General features: G+C 36.9%; 1 protein-coding gene across 14 annotated transcripts in view; it reads right to left on the bottom strand.

Moving 5' to 3' along the window:
* The window catches only part of KCNMA1 (potassium calcium-activated channel subfamily M alpha 1), an 891,121-nt gene that overhangs the window by 89,510 nt on the left and 781,049 nt on the right, over positions 1 to 20,562 (bottom strand). For 8 of the 14 annotated variants that reach the window (XM_051982028.1, XM_051982029.1, XM_051982031.1 and 5 more), the window contains exons 19-20: positions 12,698 to 12,784; positions 8,132 to 8,225 (exon numbers count right to left, since the gene is read on the bottom strand). In XM_051982028.1, the coding sequence (XP_051837988.1) occupies positions 8,132 to 8,225; positions 12,698 to 12,784 (181 nt within the window). The remainder of the gene's footprint in view (positions 1 to 8,131; positions 8,226 to 12,697; positions 12,785 to 20,562) is intronic. The other 6 variants (XM_051982030.1, XM_051982034.1, XM_051982042.1 and 3 more) reach the window with 1 other exon arrangement.

Genomic DNA, 20,562 nt, shown 5'->3' with positions numbered 1-20,562 from the left:
GAGCAATGGATAGAGCACTGGGCTTGGATTCAGGCAAACTCTTCTTTGTAATTTCAAATTCAGCTTCAGACACTTATAAGCTGCAAGTCATTTAACCCTATTTTCCTCAGTTTCCTCATCTGTAAAATTAATTGGAGAGGAAAATGGCAAACCATTCTAGTATCCTTGCCAAGAAAACTCCAAACTGGGTCGTGAAGAATTAGATACAATCAAAACAACTCAACAATGACAACAGAGAGACTTCATTAGTCATCTAGTTCAAATCATGACTGAAAGGAATCCCCACTACAACATACATGATAGGTCATTCAGCCTCTGTTTAAAGATCTCCAATGAAGAAGAACTTACTGTCTCTCAATTTTTGTAAAATTCTGTTTTAGGAAATTTCTTTTTCCTACCATCAAGTCTAAAACTCATTCTAAGCTTATCACTCCTGCCACTTATTTCCTAAAGAAAGTTATGCTCTTGTATTTATCTATTGTTACCTCATAATGCTTACATATAAAACAGTTAAAAGTTTCCAGGATATGAAAAGCTTTAGAAGGGCTGCTACAGTCACATTGAAGTGAATATCTACAAGAGGGAACCCAAGTATCCATAATTCATGCCTCTGGAACTCAAGCTGTAATCTTCAATCAAGGTCACTAATTTCTCCAAACCTCAATTTCCTCATCTGTAAATTGGAAACATAACACTTGAACTACTTGCTTCAAGTAGCTTTTGTGAGAGCCAAATGTCATAAAATAGATTAAAGATAGGAGGAGAACTATTGAATTTGGAGTCAGAGAATTCATCTTTTACTCTGAATTGGATTTTTTTTTTTTTGCAACTTTTTTTCTGCAAAAAGTCATTTAACCTCTATTGGCCTCTGTTTGTTCATCTGTAAAATTATGGGGTTAGACTAAATGATCTGTGAGGTTCCTTCCAGCTCTGAATACATGCACTAATGATTGATTATATGGTGGAATCCAAAAGAACATCATCCAAAGGAAGACTGCTTAGGATTCTCATGGAATATACAAAGGAGGAAAGGAGATGGCCAGGGGGTGAAAGGGAAGACATTATGGATACTTTCATTGTCCTCAGAATACCAGGAATTCTGGGAGAAAAAAAAAAAGATCAAATGTGTCTCTATAAATAGCTCTCCTAACCAGTGCTATGAACCCTAATGTTTATGCCCATCAGTTAATGAAGAAAAGCTCCTCCGAGAAACCCAATTAAAACTGATGGTTCTCTTGTCTCACCTTCATCCAAAACAAGAATGTGTGAATGAAAGAATTTTTGATTTCGCATCAGAACAATTAGGTGTTTTGTTTCTCTGTGCCTCAGTTTCTGCGACTATAAAACGATTGGGTTAAGAAACCTTTTAGGACTTTTTCAGCTTGGAAAATCTATGACTTCTAATGAAAGTACATTTACAAGTACTTAGCACAGAATAGGCACTATACAAATATTTATTTCTTTTCTCTCTCTGTTTACTTATTAAACATAGGGGTTTCCTATTTTTTTCTGATATAGGACTTTAGTTAATCAAGTGTAATGTATATTTTAGATTATAATATTACTAACTAGAAATAAAAGAATGCAAATATATTGTAAAATATAAGAAACAAGAAGCTACAAATGCAAAAATAAATAGAGATGGGTAGTTATGCACAGACAGATATAGGTCCACGTGCTTGTGTGTGTATACCCCCATGTATATATCGGCCTATTTTTGCTGGCAGCCCCCATGAAGTTCCTATGAATGAGGACACAAAATGACCTTTTGCTGAGTATGCTACTTGTCTAGAGGCCTGTTTCAAGTTCACCCCTCTCTTTGGAGTGGGGGGAGGAGACCAACTATTCCTTTCTTCTTCAGCCCCCTTGGGCCCTGTCACATTCTATTTGTTTGTGCATTAAGAGGTGGCTTGACTCAGCTGGGGTGACACTGCCTTCTCCTTTCATTCCACTCAGTGGCTGAAGTTCCGAAGGTGGCACTCTGGGCTTCTGTGACACTTCCTTAAGTGGCTTCCTGGCACAGGTCCAGGACTTTTCCCCATTTTATTTATTAGCCACCTTTTTATTTCATAATCATAGCAAGTTCTATTGGTGTGGCCATCTTGGCTGGTTGCTCCTGGTCACAGAGATTCTTGCTTGAGCAAAGAAAAATCCAGATAAAGAGCAAAGGATATGATGAACAGGTGAGGTTATTTCCCTTAATGATCTGCAGAGACCTAAGCAGCTCTCCCCCCTTTCCTCATGTCTGTGTAGAGAAGCCCGTTTCTCTCTGTCTGCCTGGTTTTCTTCCCATGTCATTTTCCTCTTCCCCAAAGGGACACAGTGCCTACAATTTTCTGGGTGCTGGTGACATGGATCTCTTCAAATCATTCACTTCATATTCTCACACTTGCCATTTAACTTTCTTAATGGCCCTTTGTGCACATCCCCTTGAAATCACAGAATCTCAGAAGGGGTCTCAGTGGACATTTATTCTAAGATTTCCCAAAGGAGAATCCTCTTGACAACATAGGCAACAAATGATCATCTGCTCTTTGCCTGGAGATATCTAGAGAGAGGAGACTGACTCATTGCCTCCCAAAGCAGCTTATCACACGTTAGGGTCCCTCTATTTTGTAGAGACAGTTTTTTCTCTTTCTATTAAAACCAAATCTGCTCTTTTACAACTTCTCCATAGCATTCCCATTTCTTCATCTGGGGTCAAGAAGAACAAATCTAATCTCTGCCATTTAATAATTTACTCAGAAGTTTCCCTCAAGCTTCTTTTCTCTCTCATACATCTCCCCAGAATACGTGGTGTGGGATTATCCCCCATTTTAAATCCCAGTCCCTCAAAAAAATCTTTGGGACATGGATAGCTTTTGAGACTGCTTAACTTGGCTTCAGTCCTATGTATATTCCACGTCCTGTATGTATTCCATGCAATACCTCCTGCAAGAAATCAACTATTTGGAGGATGACTGATTCCCCTTTTTTTCCTATTCAATTCAACAAAGATTTTTAAGCATCTATTATATACAAGCCACCATTTAAGGACAGAAAAATAATTTTTGTCATCAAAGAGTTTACATTTCTATTCTGGGATTCTAAAAAAATAATTCAAGATATGCTCTGAACTACAAAATGCTTTGGCTATACTGGGTGGAGTGGACTGTCTCTGTCACAGAGCTATTTCCATGGCCAAACTATTGAGTTAAGATGTCAGGTAGAGGGGGAAGACCAACAACAATAGAGATTCCCATCAATATCAGATGATTATATTGAAATGATCACTAAGGGATGAACTAAATGGCTTATTAAGGTTACATGAAATGCTGTTTGAGTCCACATAGAGATTATCTTTTGATTAGATTAACTAAGATTAGATTAATTTATTTTGGCTAGAACTTTGTACTGAAATTCAGTTGTTGGGCAATATTTTTCTTCCCCCAAAGTCCCTTTCCATAACTGAAAAATTTATCAATATGACACTATCCAGCCTGGGCAAAACTAACATTCCTGCCCTCTAGAAGATGACAACTAAAGAAAGATGATCCTGCTTCTGGCAACATGCTCCATGACTAGTGAGAACTAGGAAATAGGAACTCTGTGCTTCACTGTAGTAGGATTCTGATTTTTCTGGTCTCAAATAAAAAAATAAAACGTTACCAAATAGGACTCCAAATACACCTATGAAATGAAAGGTGGCTCTGATGATGTTATCCTGATTCCAAGTCATGTCAGGTAGCACAGTACCCCCAACTCACCTAAATCAAGCCTGATCCTAGGGTGATTTTCTGTCAGTATAATGGAAAGATATAAAATATTAGGAGTCCTATATATAAAATTTATCTGAGAGGCAATGGGGCATAGCACAGAGAGGACTGGTCTCAGAGTCAGGAAGGTCTGAAGTCAAATCTACCCTCTCATACATTACTAACTGTGTCACCTAACCTCTTAGATCCCAAGGAACTCTGTAGGACTAAAACTTAGATACTAATTACTGACTGGCATCAATGGCAGGACTTTCCACACTATGACCTGCTCACAGTGAAATCATAGGTCTGGACCAAAAAAAGGAAAATCAGCCAAACTTTGTATAGGAAAAAATAAAAGGTGGTACAAGATAATACGTTGAAAGCCTCCTCTAATTTGCAATCTGGTAAACAATTTTGAGTTAACATTTGAACAAAGGGATGCTTTAATTGAGGAAGTATGAAATTAAAAACTAATGAATATAATTGTGTTCTTATCATAAACCACTAAAAATCTCATCTATTTTCAGATTCCCATTCAAACATTATCCAAGGAATTCAAAATCAATAGGCCATTTTTCTTCTTTGTGGATTGTCCAGATCACAGAGAATGGACCTTATGAGTACTATCTCCTCCAGAAAGGAAGGAAACTTAAATAGCAAAGCTGAAGAGGCCAGAAAGATATTTTATTAGTTTTTGCTAGTGAGAATATAGGAATTTTGGAAAGGGATGCTTGTGTAACAGGGCCCTAATTATAACATATGACTAATGTAAGAGATTTTAGAGAAGGAACCAAGTGAATTCTAAGCCTGTTACATATATTCCAGAGAAAGCAAGTGACATAGAAGTCTGCATCTGTAGGTATCAAAGGATATAGAAAGATGCATCTTTACATATATTACCCAAGACAAGGCGATCAGTTCCTCTAATTCCCATGGGATAAATCATAAGGAAATCTTGGCATTTGGAGAATAAATGATAATCAGTCAATTAGCATTTATGAAGCACCTACTATGTGCCAGTAACTTTGCTAGAGAAGGAACTAAGAATTCAAAGCCTGTCACACACTTTCCAAAGAAACCGAATGACACAGAAGTCTGCATCTTCAGGTCTCAAAGAATATGAAAAAGTGCATCTTTACATAGGATACCGAAGAGAATGCAATCAGTTCCTCTAATTCTCATGGGGTAAATCATAAAGAAATGCTGGCATTTGGAGAATAAATGATAATCAGTCAATTAGCATTTACAAAGCACCCACTATGTGCCAGTAACTTTGCTAACTGCTGGATTCCATCCATGTAAATAATAAACTCCTTCATTTCTTGAGTGAAAACAATGAACTTCTATTTGGGTCTTAGTAAAAGAATTATATAGTTGTAGAATTACAGCTGGAAGAGATCTTAGAACACAGTAAATCCAATGCCCTCATTTTTTACAGATAAAGAAACTGAGGCATCAGAGTTTAAATAAACAACCAAAGGTCAGAAAGTGTTTGAGGCAAGATTTGAATCCATGTCTTCTGACTCCCAATCCATTAAGGTTCAGGGAAGACTTATAATAATAATAATAACATAATAATTTCCCAACACATCTGTGAGCCAGGGAAAGCTGGTAGAGATTCTCAACAGGAGGGGAAGCTGGACAGAAACACCACCATGAAACATCAGAGCCCTGAAGAAGAGCAAGTTCTCTGCTCGATTCCTGACCCACGTTTAGCAATTCCGATGTGCTAGTGAGCAGACAGCCCAAGCCTGGGATGCTGACTCTCCCTTAGTCCCTCTTCGGCAGGCAATGAAAGCGGGATCCACTTTGAAAATATTCCTCCATCATGCAAACTGACATAGGCATGCTTTTCAAAAACCCACAGCCAATCTGTTGATCATTACTTATTTACAAAGGCCTTCGGGCAGAAAGTCCTGTAAAAACCATACTTGATACGGTATACACTAGCTTTTTCTGCTTGTGGAAAAAAAAAGTCCCCCCCAAGGCTACCTCAAACCATCACTTTCCATCGCACATAAAATGTACCGTGTAACACTAAAGTATTTAATATATATGGTATAATATATCTACAGGAAAGGCATTTGTGTAGAAGTGTGTTACCCTGGATTTGGTAATTTGATGTTTTGCTGAAGGCTATGACTTGAAAAAGCCTGCACCTCTTACAGAGGACCTGTCATCTCAGTACCCAAGAGCCAGCAGAATAAAGAAGCACCCTTAAGCAGCAAAACTTTGACACAGCTTTGAAGCATATGAAAACAGTATAACTCCCCAGAATTATTATTACTCAAGATCAAAGCAATGAGCCATACTTTACATAGCAAACAGGGACAGGGAATTTGGCTCCAAAGGTTTCAGAATTTGCAGCTTTCTATTTATTTATGTATGCATTTATTTATTTATTTGTGCCTTCAAATTGAGGCAAAGGAGGGCTCCCGTCCTCCCTTTATTCTCCACCAGCCCCTCCTCCAACTTCCAATGGATAAAACTATTAGTGCAAGATAAGGAGATTATCCAAAGGTGAGTAAATTGGAGATGAATGCTAGCGTGACAACTGGCATCATAAAAATGAGAAGCTTGGCAGTTGGTTCATTTTATTCCTTCTCATAAACTGTAAACAAGCATTTAAATCAGTGTCATCCAAGCAAGCCTGAGCTAACAGGAAGGGAGAGAACTTTTAACAAAACATTTAACTGGAATCAATGGTCAACAGGGGGAGGATAAAGGCTACAGCTGGATGAATGTACCTTTCTCTGATATCTCTACCTAGCCATTTGACTTTTCTGTCCTCAACAGAGAGAAATGTGTGTACATTCATATTAATATATACAAATGGATATGTATGTGTATGTGTATCTATCAAGTGTATGCTTATATATAGATATATACTTACACATACAATAATGATGATGATATCTAACATTTATATGGTGCTTTAAGGTACTTTATAGATATTCTCTCATTATTTATTCATAACAATCCCAGGAAGTGGGTCCCTCTTCCCCATTTTACAGATAAGGAAACTGAGGCAGCAGAAGTTAAGTGACTTAGACAGGGTCAAACAGCTAGTAAGTGTTCTGAGGATGAATTTGAATTCAGTTCTTCTTGACTCCAGGTCTAGCACTAGGATACTAACTAGCTGCTAATGTATAATTTATAAAATTAATATTATATGTATTCTTGAAAGTGTACCCCTGACTAGGTCCTATAAGTGTAGACACTAATGGCAGGAATGGATGCCCACTGAAAGGTAAAGAGTATCTGAAGAGGAAAATTATTCATCGATTTCAATAATCAAAGGGAAGGAAGTGGTGGATGGATGGGAAGGAAAAAAAAAAAACCCTAGAAAACATAATTGCGATGATGAAAGTCATTTATGGGGAACTACATAGATCAGCAAATCATTCCAATTTTTTGATAACTAGTACATGGAGAGTGGATATGGTTGATGAGAAGTTTACAGTTAGGAAGTTTACAGTTTCAAGAAGGCTGGCAGGAAAGTACGGAATCATCTTCTCTAGAGTCTGAACAACAACAATATAAATTCCCATCAAAATCAGATGGTTCCATTGAAATGATGACAAAGGGATGAACTAGATGGTTTATTAAAATCAGCATTGTGTGCTGGGGGAAATAAACTCCTAGGTTAGGCAGGGGAGTAGAAGGAAGTGGAAAGTGGCAAAGAAAACTTAGGAATTAAAAAGCAAAGAGGCTAACAACAGAAAAATAGAGATTTAGTTCAAATCTAGTGTCACCCTTTACTCCTAATGGATGCTCTCATCTTTAAAAAAAACCACCCTGTATTTCATAATTAATATTGCTTTTAGCCTGAGCGAAGCCAGATTAGTTTTGAACTTTGCTTTGGCAAGTACACAGATTATTAGACTTTTTTATCAGTCAAAATCAATTAACGGAAATTTGATTTCAATCGACAGGATAAAAGGAAGGTAATATTCAGGTTCATTTTTGATTGTGATGATACATCTCACATATGGCCTTAAGTACAGAAAACAGTCCTCGGAGGGACTGAAGCAGAAGCAGAACTGCCAGAGGCAAAGTAACCCCACGATTTCCTCTGATTGGTTCGTGCTATCATTAGTGCCAGGGCTGTTTAAGAACAACACACAGACAGGACAGGGTGACAGCTAAGACTTTAAAGCCTATGTATTTTTCAAACAGCTTTTCAAACTGTTTTTCATGACAGAATTTTTTTTCAGCTCTATCATTAACTGCTGACAAGCTGACAGAATAAATACTTCAGCCTTTAAGAAGCCATCTAATGATCTCTATCCCCCAATCCCATTTTTTTGAGGGGAGGGAAGACTCTTGAGAGAGGAGAGAGAGAAGTAAGCTGGAGGAGAAAGCCGCCCGCTGTCCCCCTTCCCATCCCTTACCTCATCAGCTTAGGTGAGGAGTTGGGCGAGTTCCTCATTCCTCCATTCCGCTGTTTTTTTTTGGGTGACAGCGTTGACGGCTGTTCATCTTCAACTGGAAATACAGGCAACTCATGAGATTATGAACAGTTTGAGGGCAGACTGTGAAATATAGGCAAGATATCAAAGAACACTCACTCAAGGCTCAGTCATTCACTGTTCTCTTTTTGGACTCAACAACAAAATACCATATATGTTAGTCAAAGAGACTAGCTAAAGAAGGAAAGAGAAAGGGAAAGAGGAAAGAAAAAAGAAAAAAATCCTCTAAAACAATAGGATTTTTGAATATAGCAGTTCAAACTAACTAAAACAATTTGGAAATAACCCTTGCCAAAAGAAAAATGAATCCTAAAAATGGTCTGTACAGGCAAACAAGAATGTGGCACCAGTAATCGGTATCCTGGGAGTTAATTTTGGTCAATCCTTGGTGCTACTGGATGACAGAATAAGTGTTCCCCTAAATCTAACAAGATAAAGTTATATTTGAAATACCAACATAACAGCTGCCAGCCTGTTTCTCCTCATGAACCAGCTCAACTGGTTCTTGCTTGTCCCATGCCAGACAACAGTCTTTGAGGAGCAGTCAGGATTGAAAGCCTTAATAAAGCAACGTTTTAATCAGTCAGGATTGCAAATGCTGGCATCTGATTGTGCCTACATCTCCAGCACAACTCATTCCCCTGGCAATCCACCCTTACAAGAGGGCAAGAGTGGGCATGGGGCTTAGGGAGAACAGATCTTGTCCTAACAGACTAGAATAAAAGTTGGAGAGATGGGTGAGAGTGACCATCTGTATAACAGAAGGTACCCATTGACTGAGCTAGCTCCCTTATACTTTCAGTGAATCAAAACCAAACAAAAAAAATCTTATAACAGGGAAAAATTAAAGGATGTAAGTAACTAAACAATGTATGATATAACTTACAAACACCATAGCACATTTTGTTGCTTTTGCCCCAAGCCAAGCAATACTCTACTAAGTTCTGTAGTGGTATTAGCTTTCATGAAGCTTCTTTCCAGGCTAGGTGCTTGCTTGGTAATTAGCAGATGTTGTACCATGTCCATCACCAAGAGGTATCATCTGTAAAATCCTAGTTTTCCTCTTCCCACCCTCACAATTCAGACTAAAGCTGTAATGTCAAAAAGGAAAAAGAGAGTGCTTGAATTCCTATAGTGGGCTGCAACACTGAGGAGGAGGAGGAAATAAAATTGAAGCCAATAGCAGATGTTGGTTACCTTAAAGCTAAGAAGAAAGAGAATAGTAGTAATAATGTTAAAAAAAATTTAATGCAGATTAATTGGGTGCAAATCTGAAAAAAACAAACAAACACCTCAGCTACAAAGGAGCATCCAGGAAGAAAAAAAATTTATCCGAACATGCATTTTATCACCTCTAAAAATAAAGCAAAACCCATGAAATTGGGTTTATAATAAAAGAATAATAAACTTCCCCCAAATGAATTGGATAATCCATTCAGCTCTTCTTCAGTTCTACTTAATGGCATTTTCCATATGTCCCCTTCTTCTGCTTGTCTTTCTCTGCAATCCCAAGGATTCACAAGCCCAAGAGAGAGAAGCAGGACAATGGCAAGAATTGTGAAACAAAGATGGTAGTTCCAGAGAAGGGGAGGGGTATCATGCCAATCCATGCAAAACAACCTATCACACTCTCTGTTCTTCTGCTCAGGACCATGCCCACCTCGATTGAAAAATGCTCTGTCCAACCCAATCAATCACACAGTGTTCCAAGCAGGAACTGAGATGCTCGTAAGATATTTCTTATCAGAAATGGGTATCCAGAGCAAATCACACAGAGACTAAACACATTTAGAAGATTAAAGGAAATAAATACAAGCTATATAAATGGTATTGAAAAAAATCACTTCCAGTTGATATGCATCTCTGAGCAAGTAAATAGGAACTTGGAGCTTGACCTGAATTAATCTTCCCTTCAAAGGATGAGAGAATGTGAATCTGAGTTAGTAATGGGAAAGACATGTAGTGAGAATGTGAGTTTGTAAGTGTGTGAATGTGTTCATGCTTTAATCTCTCTCACTGGTGGAAAGAAAACCCTATATCTACACACATGCAGGGTCTGATTTATACTGTAGACAGGCTTCCATGATTCCATGAGTGTCCAAAGCATTTTAAATAAGCTGTGCAGAATGCTAAGAATAAACAATAAAAAAAAAAACCCAAAACAAAAAGAGGGGTGGAGAGGAATGAATGTTGTTATTGCTGCTGTTGCTATTATTTTCCTCCTGGTTAAAATGAATTATGTGTTCTGCTTTCTGATGTTAAGGGTCAGTCCAATGAAAGCCTTTCATCTGACATGGACTAGTATCGTTAGCTTTTTTTTTTCCAAGGCTACCAGATGTTACAACTATTTGGGACAATTCTAGAGTCTTTATTAGTTAAGAGGCATAATAGCTGTCATCATCTTTGGCTTTCCTTTTTGTTTCTCTTTTTTGATTCTGGTTTTGGGTTTTGTCTACGATAAATAATTCTCCTTTTTCCTTAAGTGTCCATCACATTTATACCACTCTGTATTTTTCTGCAGTACTTTTCAGCTACCAGGCTTATACCTGTTACCCAGCCCCAGAGAGACACCTCATTTAGGTGGTAGAGCTGAGCCTCCTCTAAGCAAGGGAACCATTTATTTTCATTGCAACTAGGAAAGATCATCCATCATAATCATATTGCATTTAAACTGGGATTTGTTCTCTTAAATGAAACTTGTGTTCAAAGGTTCCTTCGGCACTCACCGCCTGGAAATTCAGATCTGTTCCCCGAAGAGAAAAGGGGAAATGTCTCCAGCTTAAATATATGGACATTGTATAATGAAGACCATTACATATGGCTTGGATCCCACAAGAGAGGCAGCGATAACTTCTTCTTCGTAAGTAGGATATAAACCATATTTAATTATTATCCTTTATATGGATTCTATCAATTTCCTGCATATTTAAAGAAAGTGGATCTAGGAAAACTTTTAGTTAAGCTATAAAATATAATTTTCATTTCATGGCTCTTGTGCCTACATGAGAGGAATAAAAATTGAATTAAAAAGGAGTCTTAAATTTACTTACTCTCTTGAAAGACAAATGGATTCAAATAATGGGCTACTACAGTATGACAGCTCAACTTTAGAGGCCCATATTTAACCTGCTGTTTTGGCTAATTATCATATGCCTCTGTTTCTAACTGTTTTCACTCACCTTCACACTTTGGGAACCATATTCAGAGGCACTCATAGGAAACAAGGCTGCTTTTTCCCAGTTTCTCAAATTTGCAAACAAGTTCAGGAATCCAACCTGGAATTTTTATAGGACCTGAACTCCATCCAGCCTCCAAGTCCTCATAAAATTCAAGAGCTTGTTTTTGCACATCCCTAAGTATAACACTTAATGCGTTGTTGTAACATCCCAGAGCTCGCTTGTCTAATAGGCACCGAATCTAACAGTTTTACAGTTGGAGAAGACTCGTTACCCGAAAAATGTCAGGCAAGTCTAATGAGGCTTCAGATCCTCTGGTTTACACTGGAGTTTAATTTAAAGTTACAATGATGTTTTAACATGTTTGCTTATACTTGAGTAAAGAGGATTCATTATTTCAATGACATAACCTCCAGACAACATTCTGTGAATTGATTTAAGATGTGGTGGTAATTCTAACTGCCTTAATGCAGAACTGAACATCTGTAACAACATTTTGCTTGACTTTTCATCGGCATTCTCCTTTCAAGCAAGAGAAAGGCAATGTCTTCCAGAAACATTGGCCAGAAATCTGGGCTTATTTCAAAAAGATTTTTTATTATTATTTTTTTAAGCTAGATTTTTGTGGAAATCTGTTTCATTTTCTGTCCTTAGCTAGGCTAACAAATACTTGCTCTTGTCGCAGCTTACCAAGTCCTTTTTATGGACCTTTGGAATCAACTAGGGCATCTGTCAAAACTTTCAATGTTTCAGAAAAACCCAAATGTCAGTGTGTGGTGAACCCTAAATTGAGCTCCAGCCTGGGAGACGCTCCCAGAGTGAGGAAGATGGTGGCCTGGCGACCAAAGGGGTGGGTTAGGTCCTGTTGGCTGGAAGTAGAAAGGATTCAAAGGAAATAAAACCCAGAAGATGATAAAACACAAACCACCCATAAACATTAGTTGACTAGCTATCTCCATTACATTATTAATCACCACATCTGGAGCAACCCACATCTGCAAGCACTTAACAGGTCATTAGTAATGTCATTTTCACACTGAAAACACTCAGAGTAAAAGTCATGCAAAGTGCTTTGATTGTCTAGGCATCTAGCAAGAGGGAGAGGCTATAACAACCTTGGGCTAGCCCCAGTACTGGGGGATGGTATCAGTATTTTATAAGCAAATCGAATGCATGCTGCAGTGGATAGAAAGTAGATTTCCCTTGCTCAACTGCACTCAGAACAAAACAGTGCAACAGCCAGAGGTGCTGGGTGGAAGAGACTCCCTTTACTGTTAATTAACATTGGGGATGGGTTCTGGTACTCCTTCACCTGGCTTGGCCACAAGATGTGATTTTGAAGTTGCGTTCTGGAGCTCAAATGCGCGTTTGGGGTAACGTGATTTGGCTTCATCCTTAACTGCCAAACAATAAGGGAAAAAAAAGGGAAATTAATGCCTAGCATCGGTTGCTATTGTTTAAAATCTTTCAAACCAATTTTAACATGAAGTAGAATCAAAGATTTGAATTAAAACTGGAGAGCTGTAGATTTGTCCTTCTTGGAAAATACTTTGTTGTTGCTGCTGATGTTGCTGATGGAAACATCTGTAGGATGGTTAATCACCAAGATGGTCATCTTCAAGGAAGATAATTCTTGTCCAAAATAAACTTATCTGTCCTCACCATCAGAGGACATCACATACACACTTGCGTGCGCGCGCACGCACACACACACACACACACACACACACACACACTTCTAAAGAAGAAGATTCTTTCTTTTGAAACCTATTAAAAAGGTTAGTCACAGGAAATCATTATCAAACTCCAGGTCATCATCCCATGTGAAGCTTTTACTTCATGAAAAGATCCAACAGAGAAACTTTTGTCTTGATATAGCTGCTTAAACTGCAAAAATCTGTGGACTTCTTGTTCTTGAGACAAGTAAGAGTGATGGTCAAGATGTCTTGGATAGGGTGGTGGTGAAAGCAAATATCAATAGAACATGGTTGTATTTTAAGATCTTCAAAATGTTTGAATGAGAAAACAGGTGAGGAAAAAGAGGATCCATATTCATAACCAAACAATTTGTCCTTAAATTCTATCTAATCTCAGAACTTTAGGAAGGGTTGGGTAAGAAAAAAACTAGAGAATTAAAAGAGTACTCAAAGTATTGACTCAATGCATTTGAAAAGGAGATCAATTGCATCATCTTTGTGTATGGAATAAAGATAAAAGATTCAAAAAGTTCGTTTAGTCAAGATAAAAATTCTTATGGAAATGACACAAGCCTATTAGTGAAGTCAGTGAATTCATGACATCTACAGTTAGGGATGAGGTCCAGTGGGTGCCTTTAACAAGACACTTGTCTCTCTTTGTAGACCAGGTAGGCGACTCTTTTCTGACACAAAGAGTGCTGGGAATTTTCAAGAAGAGACCAAGTTGTTAACATCGTAGAAAGTCCTCACTGAACTCCTCTAAGCTCTTTTTGAAATATCATAATGTACCTCAAGAAGAAAGGCAAGATGTAGCCTGAGAAAGAAAGAAGTGACAGTTTGGCAGTCAGGTGATATTAGTCAGAATCTTACCAGTGGAATGAGAAGTACTATGGATAAATGAAAATCTTTAGGATTTCAGGAATATGACAGACTAATATCACAGAACCATATCTTTGGAGCTAGAAGAGAATTAAGGACTGTCCAATGCAATACCCATAATTCACAGAGGAGGAAACCAAGATTGAGATAAAAAAGTGACTTGCCCAAATCATGAAGGTAATAGTTGGCAGAGGCAGGATACCAACGAAATCTTTTAATACTAAACATGGCACTCTTTCCCTTATACCATAATATCTTTCCAATATGCAAGGTGTCCTGCAGGGTCTACCTTGGAGGTGGAGAGATTGGATATGCTGGCTGAGGAGGGGTGACTTGTTGGATATTTTTCATTTCTTGATTTTATAAAATTAATATGAGAACAGAGAAGGGGACTATTAAGATCAATAGGTTATAAAAGCCTAGACAAGTCACCAGACATAAGAATTTTAAAATTAATTCTACTATAATTTCTCATATTTATTTAAAGGTACTTTAAATACAAAAGATAGGATAGTGTTATAATTTCACTTAAAAATAAAAACTCATGCTACTATGTCGTTTGTGCAAATGCACTACATCAATTAATACAGCTCAGTCCTTCAAGATTCTGAACCTTTCTAATATTTTGTCCTAACTAGGTGACTGAAATTTTATGTTTGAATTCAACAACAAAAAAAGAAAGAATACAGTTCCTATGTAAGAGAAAGGGGAAAATATCATAAATATATAATCAGAAGTTCATTCAGTCTAAAATATAATGCTCTCTATGGAAAGGCTATTTGAACTACAGAATACCATCAGATGAATATGGGTTGATTTATTATTGTTGTTGTAGTTGTTAAAGTTCCTTACTATAACCCTCACATTCTACATCCTGGTAAGGAAATAAATTATTAAAATCCAACTATATAGAGCCCCACATCTGTAGTTTCATAATTGATATAAATTTGAACTACATTTGATCCAATCAAATTACCTGGATAACAGTCATATTAAGCTAGAGAAGAACCCACTGTTGCCAATGTCTTTCTTTGTAGGGTTAATTTACTATGGGGATATTAATGGTTTTTCTTTCCTGTCATGAAATCTGCTTTCAATTAATTAACAAATGTTTATTAAGTATTAGTTAATGTGCAAAGATACTATGTTTTCAAAAGAGATGCCTCAAGCAAATAGTATTATGTTTTGAATTCTTGGGCTGAAGACTAAAAGAATTTAGTTCATTTCAAAGGATAAATACAAAGGGGAAAGGAGTACCTTTATTATGTCCCTGAGTGGGAAGAAAGAAAAAGGGAATTGGAAACACACACACATACACACACATATACACATATATGTGCATACATATTTATATATGTAGATCTATACATATCTACACAATATATTGTATGTATATATATGTGTATATTTACATATATATGGATATATATTTATCCATATATTTATATATAGTTATATATATATATTTTCACAGACTGTCAGGATGGATCCTTTGTGATCACATATGTTTGACTTCTCTCTAATCCCTCTCTGCTTTCAACAAGTCTTCTGCCTTCTCCATGTATACATCTCCTTCTCACTCTGGAGAGACTGATGCTCTCTAAGAAGCTCTTCAAAGACTGAGCGTTCAAGGAGTGAGATGAAACATTTTCGGCCCCATTTCCAACAGTCATAGCTCCTTTCTTTTTCTCTTTGCCTCATCTGTGCCAGTCTCTTATAACTCCCTAAGTTATTTCCTATTTATCCTCAAGGAGAATGTTCCCCTGTCTTTTGTGGAGAAGCATTTAAAGTCAGAGAACAAAAGTTAAGGAAGCTGGATGGCTGGATAGAGTTTCTCCTGACCTGGTATTATTACCCATTGTTAACAATCCCTCTGCTACTGGGGCTAACAGATACCTTGGGTCTTGGGATCTGAGCAAAGATGGATTTTTTTTGTACCACCTAAGCCAGTTGTTTGACTACCCAACACTCCAAGTCTCAGGTAAACGATATCTACCAGAAGCAATTCCTCGGAACTGTCAGCATTTGGTACATGTCCACCCAGCACCCTGTACAAGACAACAGATTAGCCATTAGACTCGATATGTTGAAAATATACAGCTTCAACCTTTCCCCAGCTTGCTCAGAGCGATACATAGATGATTATTTCAACCGTCAGCTGCCGCATAGATTTAAGCCCCTGCACAATAACTCCTGGATTCATCTGCCCCTTGTCAGACGTACACAGCTTTAGTTAGAGGATACATGGTGTGGCAGTTTCACTGCGGATCCAGAATGATCCAGACGGCTGCTGTCTCTTTGTTAACAGGAAACCAAACTGATGAGTTTGTAATGTATTTCTTATCAAAGGTGGTTTCAGAAAAGAAAATGTACCTCATCAGTTTGGCTGGAATTTAACATATGCCAGGATATGGGCTTAATCAGAACATCTCTGTTATTTTCTCTAAGAAACATATAATTCTATATTCATCGCTTTAAAAATCATTTTGCTCATGAATTATGTATTTATGAATTTATAATTATAACTCAATTCCCCCACCCCTACAATACATGTAATGAAATCATTGACTGCATACCACAAGGCAATGATGTCTGATAGATAAAAGCTTATTATTTTTTTTTAACTGAAGGGTACACAAGAAATGGTCATTGTGAATGGAAAGATTATAATTTTCTATAGAGGCATGGGATACAAAATAGTCTCTATTTGTTGAAAAATATTTTCATGTAATTACACTTAAGGAATCATAAAATATGGCTCATTATCAAATGAGTTTGGATGTACTGTGAGGCAAATCATATTCCCCTAAAACAGAATATCTTCATAAAGAGGGAGGGGAAATCAGATAATATAATTGATTTATATAAGAAATTTTAATCCTATCCTCCATCACACAATTATCACTAAGTTATATTCAATGTTTATGTCTTATACATTTCTATGTGTAAGTGTATATATTGTTGCCCTAGGCAACTCTTCAAGGTCATAAATTACAAAAAGTTGCCAATCTATGACAGTAGAGGAAGTTTCCACATTAGGAAATTTCTAAACCAATAAAATCATGTTTCTACTTCTATATACATATACATAAAAATACATGTGCATACATACACATATATCTATATATCTATAGAAATATGTATGTATATATTCTATATAAACACACATACACATTATATATACATGTATATAAACGCAGAAATGTATGCTTATATCTACACATATCATGGGAGAGTTCCTCAAGTGACTGATGAATGCTATTAAAAAATAAAACAATAAATATCTTTCAGTCATTGGATGGAAAGCTTCCACTTGCCCCACCCCTTCTATCCTAATCTGAAAGGGATCATTTCTTTCTCCATTTTCCCAAAAATAATTTTTGTATCTTTTTTCTCTATGTCAAGCAGCTAGATACTGGACTTGGAGTGTGAAGACCTGAGTTTTAATCTAGGTTCATATATTTATTTGTGCTACCACCCTGTCAATGTCATTTAGCCTCTGTCTGTCTCAATTACTAGAATTGTAAAGTGAAGATCATTTATCTAATCTACTGGAATTGTTGTGAAGATCAATGAGATAATTTGAGTAAAATGTTTAGAATAATTTCTGGCACATAGTAGGAATTCAACAAATTCTTCCCTCCTTCCTTTCATTCCTTCCTTCCTCCCCCTTTACATATTCATATTCTATTCTCTCTCTCTCTCTCTCTCTCTCTCTCTCTCTCTCTCTCTCTCTCTCTCTCTCTCTCCTTTTGTCTTTTTCCAATCAGATTTTCCTCAGTACCACATTATAACCTCAAGATGCTGACAATCTAATGGGAGAAACTACAACTAAAAATTCAAATTCAAGAAAAATAAGAAATGACTAACTGAAGGAAGATAATAGGATTAAGAGAAGTTGGGAAAGGCTTTCTGTAGAAAATATGATGTTATCTGGGACTTAAAGGAAGCCAGGGAAGCCAGGAGGCCAAAAAAAAAAAAAAAAAAACAGAAGGGAAATCATTTCAGAAATGGGAAATAGTCAAAGAAAATACCTTGAGCAGAAAGATGAAATGTCTTTTGCCTAGAGTAGGCAAGAAGTTGGTATCACTTGATCAAAGAGTATTTAGCAGGGACTAAAATATAAGAAGGCTGGAGAGGTAGGTAAATGGGGTTTTGAATTTCAAAAAGAGTATCTCCTGTTTGATCCTGGAGGCAATAGGAGGCAACAGGGAATTCCCTATAGCCTCCAGGATCAAATAGGAAGTATGGAGGAAAAATGGAGTTTACTGAGTAGGGAGATGACATGGTGAAACCTACATTTTAGGAGAAAAAGTTTAGTGGCTGAATGGAGGATGGATTGGATTAAGAAAAGACTTGAGGCAGGCAGACTCACTCATCTGTAGGCTATTGTACTAGATCAGTTGTAAGTTGATATTTACTTGTACCTGAAGGGTGGCAGTGTCAATGCAGAGATTTGAAAATTGGATTTTAAGGGGTAAGAAGAGAATTAGAGGAGATAAAATGGAGGCATCTATTGTGGAACTGAATCATTAAAGGAAACCTTGATGAGAATAGGTTTTCATCTGCATATATGAATGGTCAGAAACCCTACTTAGGGTTTGTGGAGAAAGTGATGGTGCTGGAGAGCAGAATAGTTTCCTGAAGAACACACTGGGCAATTGCAAGATTTACAGTTTTATTAGCCTTTGGGTTTGTGGGATTTGAGTTGCATGTGTGCATGAATTGTTATAGAAGTGATCATGAAGTTACTATATTCCAAATCCTGCACTAAATCTTCAAGGCCAATTGAACTTTGATAAGGATTTTTGCCCAACTTTGCTCATTTTTTAAATTAGGGTTGTCTTCTCTTTTTGATTATCTCTTTTGTGGAAGTCCCAGAAATTCAACTGAATATCACATCTAAATAATTTGCCAGAAGTTGTTAACCCTCTTTTCCTACTTCATAAGCCATCATTTTTGATATTCCTATTTTCTGGAAATTAATAATGCTTGTTCCATCCTGAATCTCATTACTATAACCTAATTCACAGATTCTATAATGTTTTGAACCTTTGAAATTACCATCAAGTCCCATGTAAATGGGAATGACAATAGTTAGAGGGTAATAGGAATTCCAATCTGGTGTTAGACATCTACTAGCTGTGGGATCCTGGGCAAGTCAATTCATCTCTGTCTGCCTCATTTTACTCAAACATAAAATGGGAATAATAATATCTCCTTACCTCCCAAAGTTGTTGTGAGAATTCAACAGGGTAATAGTTTCAGGATGTATTGTAAACCATAAAATGTTACACAAAATGTTACATAAATGTTACATAAAATAATGTTACATTATTGTTATTGTTATTTCAGATGCTTGAAGTGATGTTTTCTTTAAAACAGAGATAAATTTAAAATGTATGGGGCTTTAGAAAACATTAGATATGTACCACGCGGTTGATAAAGGAGTAGATTGTTAGGGAATTCCAAAATATTGAATGCCCCTCAAGTGGGGATATGAAAATGAGTCCAGATAACAGCATCAAATTAATTGTAACAATTAGTCTATTTCTTATGAGCAAATCACCTTCTAAAGACATTCCTGAATTTTAGAATTCCTGTGCCTATTCTGTAATAATTTATATTCAGATGCAAATTGCTTTAAGAATCTGGATTCAATTCATGTTGTTGCTCACCTCTAGATTCTATACACTACAAAAGAAAAATAAATAAACTGCAAACTACAGAATCTAATTTGGGATATTCCTAAACCTATGGCACCCTTAGTCCTTCTCCATAATACCAATCCTTTTTCCTTCTTTCCCCTTTACTCCCCTCCAATTTACACTTCTTGGTTTTTCATCCAGCCGTTATAGGCTCTCTTAGAACCGACTGGTGGAGGAAATATTTAAGAAATATACACTCATTTGGGCTAATCTGACCATCACCTTCTTTCCTATATACCATATGGCCCCAATGTATCACTCAGGTCAAAAAAATTAGGTTTTGCCAAGTATGATAAAAAGGAAAAAGATGAGGAGAGTTTATGCTGGGCCCCACTGGTGAGAGCTGGGACCATTTAAAGCAAAACCAAATGAAAATCAGATGGAAAACTGGTAAAACACCAGTGTCCCCCCTAAATAACAGGAAATTGGTCTTTCTTAATAGGGATGAGGATTTCTTTTTTCTATCATTTTTTCCCCAGGATAGGGATAGAGTGTGGTATATGGTATTAAGTATATGAGAATTGAGATAATAGGGAAAACAGTAGAGATATCACAGATCCCAGAGTTGTCTTGAGGTGGCTTTATCATTGTCAGTCAGGAATGGATTACCTTATCCCCCTTTCCTAGCCAAACAATAGCCACTCTCCCACCACTGCTCAAGTCCCAGTTCTTTTCTGAAACATTCCTTGTGATCCTGGGCAAGTCAATTCACCTCTGTCTGCCTCATTTTACTCAAATATAAAGTGGGAATAATAATATCTCCCTACCTCCCAAAGTTGTTGTGAGAATTCAACAGGGTAATATTTTCAGGATGTATTGTAAACCTTAAAATGTTACATAAAATGTTACCCAGTCCAGAGGATTCTTTCTCCTGTAATAACGATAATACTAGT

The sequence above is a fragment of the Antechinus flavipes genome, chromosome 2, assembly GCF_016432865.1.
Source record: "Antechinus flavipes isolate AdamAnt ecotype Samford, QLD, Australia chromosome 2, AdamAnt_v2, whole genome shotgun sequence".
NCBI lineage: Eukaryota > Metazoa > Chordata > Mammalia > Dasyuromorphia > Dasyuridae > Antechinus > Antechinus flavipes.
The sequence above is the reverse complement of the archived record's forward strand: the minus strand, read 5'-3'. Positions and strand labels throughout refer to the sequence as shown.